The sequence below is a fragment of the Atta cephalotes genome (assembly GCF_000143395.1).
Source record: "Atta cephalotes unplaced genomic scaffold scaffold00100, whole genome shotgun sequence".
NCBI lineage: Eukaryota > Metazoa > Arthropoda > Insecta > Hymenoptera > Formicidae > Atta > Atta cephalotes.
Window position 1 is genome coordinate 287,000 of NW_012130164.1, and position 5,313 is coordinate 292,312.

At 30.5% G+C, this 5,313-nt stretch overlaps 2 protein-coding genes across 2 annotated transcripts; one reads left to right on the plus strand and one right to left on the minus strand.

Moving 5' to 3' along the window:
• Positions 1-508: 508 nt before the first annotated feature.
• LOC105624995 (phosphatidylinositol-glycan biosynthesis class W protein-like) lies at positions 509-2,504 on the minus strand. The gene is made up of 2 exons (XM_012206338.1): positions 2,477-2,504; positions 509-2,402 (listed from the first exon to the last, which is right to left on the minus strand). The coding sequence occupies exons 1-2, from the start codon at positions 2,502-2,504 to the stop codon at positions 796-798; spliced, it is 1,635 nt and encodes a 544-aa protein (XP_012061728.1). The 3' UTR covers positions 509-795.
• A 462-nt stretch (positions 2,505-2,966) lies between these two features.
• LOC105624996 (ATPase WRNIP1-like) lies at positions 2,967-4,710 on the plus strand. Its single transcript, XM_012206339.1, has 3 exons — positions 2,967-3,284; positions 3,369-4,206; positions 4,496-4,710. Exons 1-3 carry the CDS (start codon positions 2,967-2,969, stop codon positions 4,708-4,710), a joined length of 1,371 nt encoding a protein of 456 aa, XP_012061729.1.
• Positions 4,711-5,313: the final 603 nt, after the last annotated feature.

Here is a 5,313-nt window from a genome sequence, read left to right on the forward strand (position 1 = left end):
TAGTTTCGATGTTAAGGAGTTCCTCAGAATCGTTTCGCTTGCAAAAAATCATGTAAAGCATCATAATGCATTCAAAAAGTTTAACAATTCTCTTGGCAAAAGACAAAATGATACTAGAACGATAGATAATGAAAAATCAGTACAACCTTCTAATACTAAAGAACCAATACGATTACAAAAATCGGATATATTATCCAAAGATGAATTATGAACAGGACTTTTAGGCAATAAATTGACAGATGAAGTACAATAATAGAATGTCCTAAAGTACATGTTGATCAATTTGATTTCTCATACATATTTTCTTATATTATGTTTTCTTTATATTATTTTTATACTAATGTATATATTGTACGTTATATACGTTATTTTAATAAGTCAAATAAATGCGTGATATGTGCGCGCATGCGCGCGCGCGCGCGCGCGTGTGTGTGTGTGTGTGTGTGTGTATCTCGATATGTCTGAGTTGCATATTTGGCAGTACTTTCTCTTAATTATTAATTTGTAATTAAAGTTTACTTATATAATATATATTTAATATTATATGTATATGTGATATAATATTTAATTACATATCTATATTTGGCCATTTATAACATATTTCCTTAGGACTTATAATATAAAAAAAATATTGATAAAATTCACTGTATATTTTTAAAAATTATAAATTATATAACACACCAAAGACTTATGAAAGTCTATTGTTTTCAACAAGATCATCAAAATCTTGATCAAACATTAAATTCATTAAACAGTAAATTCATTAAATTGACTCGTTATTTTTACATATATATTTCACAGTTTGATCGGTATTTTGAGCCTGTAAAGTATTAATACTGAGAATATATTCACAGCCATGTATATAATCAGTATTAATAGAGCTAATGATTGCTTAACATATAATGTATACATTAACATATTCACAACACCAGTCATAACGTTACTGATAAGAAAAAAAAATAGACCGTTGTAATTTACAGCATCAAAAATCTCTAAAGATTTCCTATACATATCCTCATTATTTTCTTCTTTCTTACTCTCCACATGTTTTTTTAAATTCACTAATAAATTTTTACTTGTTTTCATTTTGTATTCAATCCATACGTTATCGCCGTCTGACACCCAATTAGCTATATTCATTAGCTCTAGCACAAACTGTATGAACACTAAGAAACTAAGTAGTGCAGTTGTTAGGACCACTATCCACATGCAATACCCAACGTTGGCTAATCTTCTGGAAATCTTAAAACCACAGGATAATATCGCCAAATAAATCAGTGCAGAGATCATAAATAATTTAATATATAAGGAGGGTAAAGGTCCAATGTATTGTCCTTTCATTTCAAAAAAAGATAATTTCATATTAAGGTCTATACTCGACGTTGCGTGCAAATGACATGTGGAATATATAAATCTCCCAATAGCTACACCAACGAAATACAATCCTACGTAACCAGGTATAGAAATTAAGCCTTCTCGATTGGCAGAGAAAAAATCGTCTCTCGGCTCATCTCCTAAAATCCATGTTTTTAAATCTTTGGTGTTTATGGTGTATTCATGCATGCATAATATCCAGATGCCTGAGAGATATGAATACTTTGAGTTAATAGTGCTGGTAATCATGCTAGTAAATAATTTAACGATAGCTAAAGTTATAAAAAAGTTCCAATGAACTCCATATTCGGTGACGTGTTTCTGATATCCTACGTACTCGACTACTGCAAATCGTCCGAATCCCAATATCAAGAGAGGTATGCAACTTCGGAAGCATTTACTCATATTTCTTGTCAGAGTTTTTAAAAAGCTCGCTTGACGATAAGTAGAGAAGTCTCGAGCCTCCGGCGCAACCAACGCATTCGCCAATACAAACAACCCGACACCTGTATCCATTAAACTATATCCGAACACTTCCGTTTTGGCGAATTTCCGTGGAAAAATATGAAAATCGACGGCTAATATACAAATCGCAGTAATAATGTTGGTCAACGCTCGAAAATTAGTTATGAAGGGTATTTTATCGGTAACCGGCTGCTCAGTAATATTTAAATTGGAGCAATTAATTCTCTTTTGCATCACCAGTGATATATTTAGTGCAGAAACCAATATTATTATTACGCATATGCTACCAATGTATTCCGATAGTATGGTACAACATAAAATAGTCGGAATAATGGTTAACACGAACTCTATGACGACTCTTATATTTTTGTGGATGTATATATACTTCTTGAGAACTTCCACAGTTGTTATTGCTAATATGATGCTCCATATGGTTGGCAGAAGCGTGAAAATCACCGCTTGCGGTGTCGTGCCCTCATGATTGGAAACAAATGCTTCTTGTTCGAATCGATATTGTTCCTTGCTCGCCGGCACTGTCATTGTCAAATCGAATTTCAGGCATTCTACGAACATTTTTTTTAGCTCCAACTATAATTTTACAGTTGAAGAAAATATATCTGACAAACAAAAAACTTACGATTGCGATTAATCCACTCATTATTCATTATTTGTCACTTGTACAATAATTATACATTATAGTAAATGTCAATTTAGTTATACGAGAAATTTGACATTATTGATTGATATTGTTACATGGCGTCGACGATATACGTTTGACGTTCATATTTCTATAGATGGCAGCACTTTGCTTTTTTTTCTAATTGTTCTACAGATTTGATGAGAAATATTAATGAATTTTGTGATCTTTCACTATTTTATACTTTCATCGTATCAAAGTTGTGTTAAAATGTCGTTTTAAAATTGTAATATAATGTGATTTGATTTAATCAGTTTATATTAAAAAAACAACGCATTAATATTTACTGTGTTAAATAAATTATTTCCCGCGTAATACTTTTGGCTTATTAATGTTAGAGTGTAATTTGTTTTCGTTTAAATATTTAAGCAAATACAAATATATATTTAGTACATAAGAAAGGAATAACATAACCAAAAAAGCGAGTTACATGGAAGTGAAAATTAAGAGATCATTTCCTTTCAATGAAGATTTTGTCGCAAACAATAAAGTGAAAAAATTAAAAATACATAATCAAATATCAAGCGATATCATTGACATGTCTGGACATAATTTTATAAAACATTCCACAGTACAACCCTCAGAAACACTGAAACGTATTTCACTTGCTGAAAGAATGGTGCCAATGAATATTGAAGCTTATGTGGGGCAAAAACAAATCATTGGCCCAGACACAGTTTTAAATTATTTATTAGAGAAGGGAGAGATTCCTAGCATGATATTCTGGGGTCCACCTGGATGTGGAAAGGTAAAATTAGTTTTATTCTCCATTTTTATATAGCTATTTTATAATAGTTATGATATTTATGATCATTTGCAATTTATGTTTTAGACATCCTTGGCGAATATAATAGCATGTTTAAGCAGAAAATTAACAAGTAACAAGGTGCACATTGTGAATCTATCTGCAGCCAGTTCTGGTGTAAAAAATATAAAGGATGCTGTTACCGCAGCAAAGGACAAATCAAAATTTGGATGCAAGACCATTGTTTTTATGGATGAAATTCATTGTTTCAATAAACTTCAGCAAGATATATTTCTGCCACACGTAGAGACAGGAACATTTACTTTAATTGGTTGTACCACTGAAAATCCATTTTACAGTTTAAATCCAGCTCTACTAAGTCGCTGCCGCATGTTTGTGTTAAATAAATTAACAGAGTGCAATGTAACAGAAATTCTTCATAAGGCATTAGAATATATAAATGGAAAGATGCTTGATGTACGAGAAAAAGAACAGATAAACAATAGACAGCAGATTAAATTCCATTCCAATACAAAACTTAAATATCATGTTGATAATAATACAATACAATGGTTAGCAGGAGCATGCGATGGTGATGCACGTGTAGCCCTGAACGCTCTAGAATTAGCAACGCTTGCGAGGCAAGTAGATGGATCAAAAACATCATGCAATAATGATATAACAATAACTCTGGAAGATATTAAAAAAGGTTTAATAAAAACACACACGCTTTCTGAAAAAGAAGCCAATCAGAGCCATCACATATATTCCGCACTTCATAAATCGATAAGAGCTGGTAAGACAAATGCTTCTCTGTATTGGTTGGCCAGAATTATGGCAGCTAAGGAAGATCCGGTAAATATTGCAAGACGATTAGTTAGAATTTCTAGTGAAGACATTGGTTTGGCAGATCCAGATGCTTTAGGTAAAGAAACAAGATATATTCATTTCATACTCTAAAAATAATGGGTGTGGATTTAACACTATACAGTGTTTAAATAATTTTTACTATGTTGATGTTTATATCAATATCTACTTTAAAATCCATGATCTTAAGATTAACATTAACACATGTAGATTTAAAACATAGTAAATAATATCAACTGATGTTAATATCAACATCAACGTAGTAAGAAATTATATGAACATCGTGCATGATATTAAATTCATATCTGTATTTTTTAGAGTACAATTAAATTGTTTAAAAAATTCAGGTGTAGCTGTTCATACAATGCATGGCTGTCAAATGATTGGTATGCCAGAATGTGACGTACTTTTGGGACAATGCACAGTTTACTTAGCGAAAGCACCCAAGTCTCGATTAATACATAATGCATTAAAAGCAGCTGAAAAGATGATTTTGGAATGTGAAGGTCCTCAACCGGCTGTGCCATTACACATGAGATACAATTCGGACAGAAAGCTATAAAGTAGATTCAATTTTTTTATTATCTCTGTATATTTATTACTATTTTAATTTTTTATACTAAATTGTTACTTTTGTTTTACAGGTATCAATAATTTAATACGCTAAGAATGTACGATGGTACCTGTTTACTTATAGAGTTACAATGTTTTGATTGCTTTCAAAAAAAGCAAAATTTGTAAATGATTAATATAAAATTTATATTATATATCTACTTTTGTTATTTATTTGTATCTATTTTAAAAAAAGCCTTCAATATTCAAACAAAATTAGCTTCTAGAAGATGGAAAGTTATCGACTTCAATTTATCGGCTTTTAATAATTTAAATTAATTTAATGTAATCATTGGATTTTATTTTCAAATTCCAATTGCTTTTTCATTGCAATTATGTAATTATTCTATAGAGTACTGATATGTATTGACATATTTCTTGTCTCTCCATTTTGAAAATTTTCATATAATCTTATTCCATTATTGAAAATAATTATTCTGATGAAACATTTCAACACACATACAATAGAGCTTAAAAAACAAATTTTACCGTTTAGAAGAGAAAGTAATATATCGATTTCAGATTCTTCATAAATCATTTACTATAGCACCTA

Bases quoted from the DNA above. Each gene is read 5' to 3' on its own strand.
- LOC105624996 (XM_012206339.1), top strand. From the start codon at position 2,967: ATGGAAGTGAAAATTAAGAGATCATTTCCTTTCAATGAAGATTTTGTC. The intron at 3,285-3,368 runs GTAAAATTAGTT...TTTATGTTTTAG, and splicing joins GTCCACCTGGATGTGGAAAG to ACATCCTTGGCGAATATAAT. The intron at 4,207-4,495 runs GTAAAGAAACAA...TAAAAAATTCAG, and splicing joins GGCAGATCCAGATGCTTTAG to GTGTAGCTGTTCATACAATG.
- LOC105624995 (XM_012206338.1), bottom strand. From the start codon at position 2,504: ATGAATAATGAGTGGATTAATCGCAATC. The intron at 2,403-2,476 runs GTAAGTTTTTTG...AAATGTTCGTAG, and splicing joins TGAGTGGATTAATCGCAATC to AATGCCTGAAATTCGATTTG.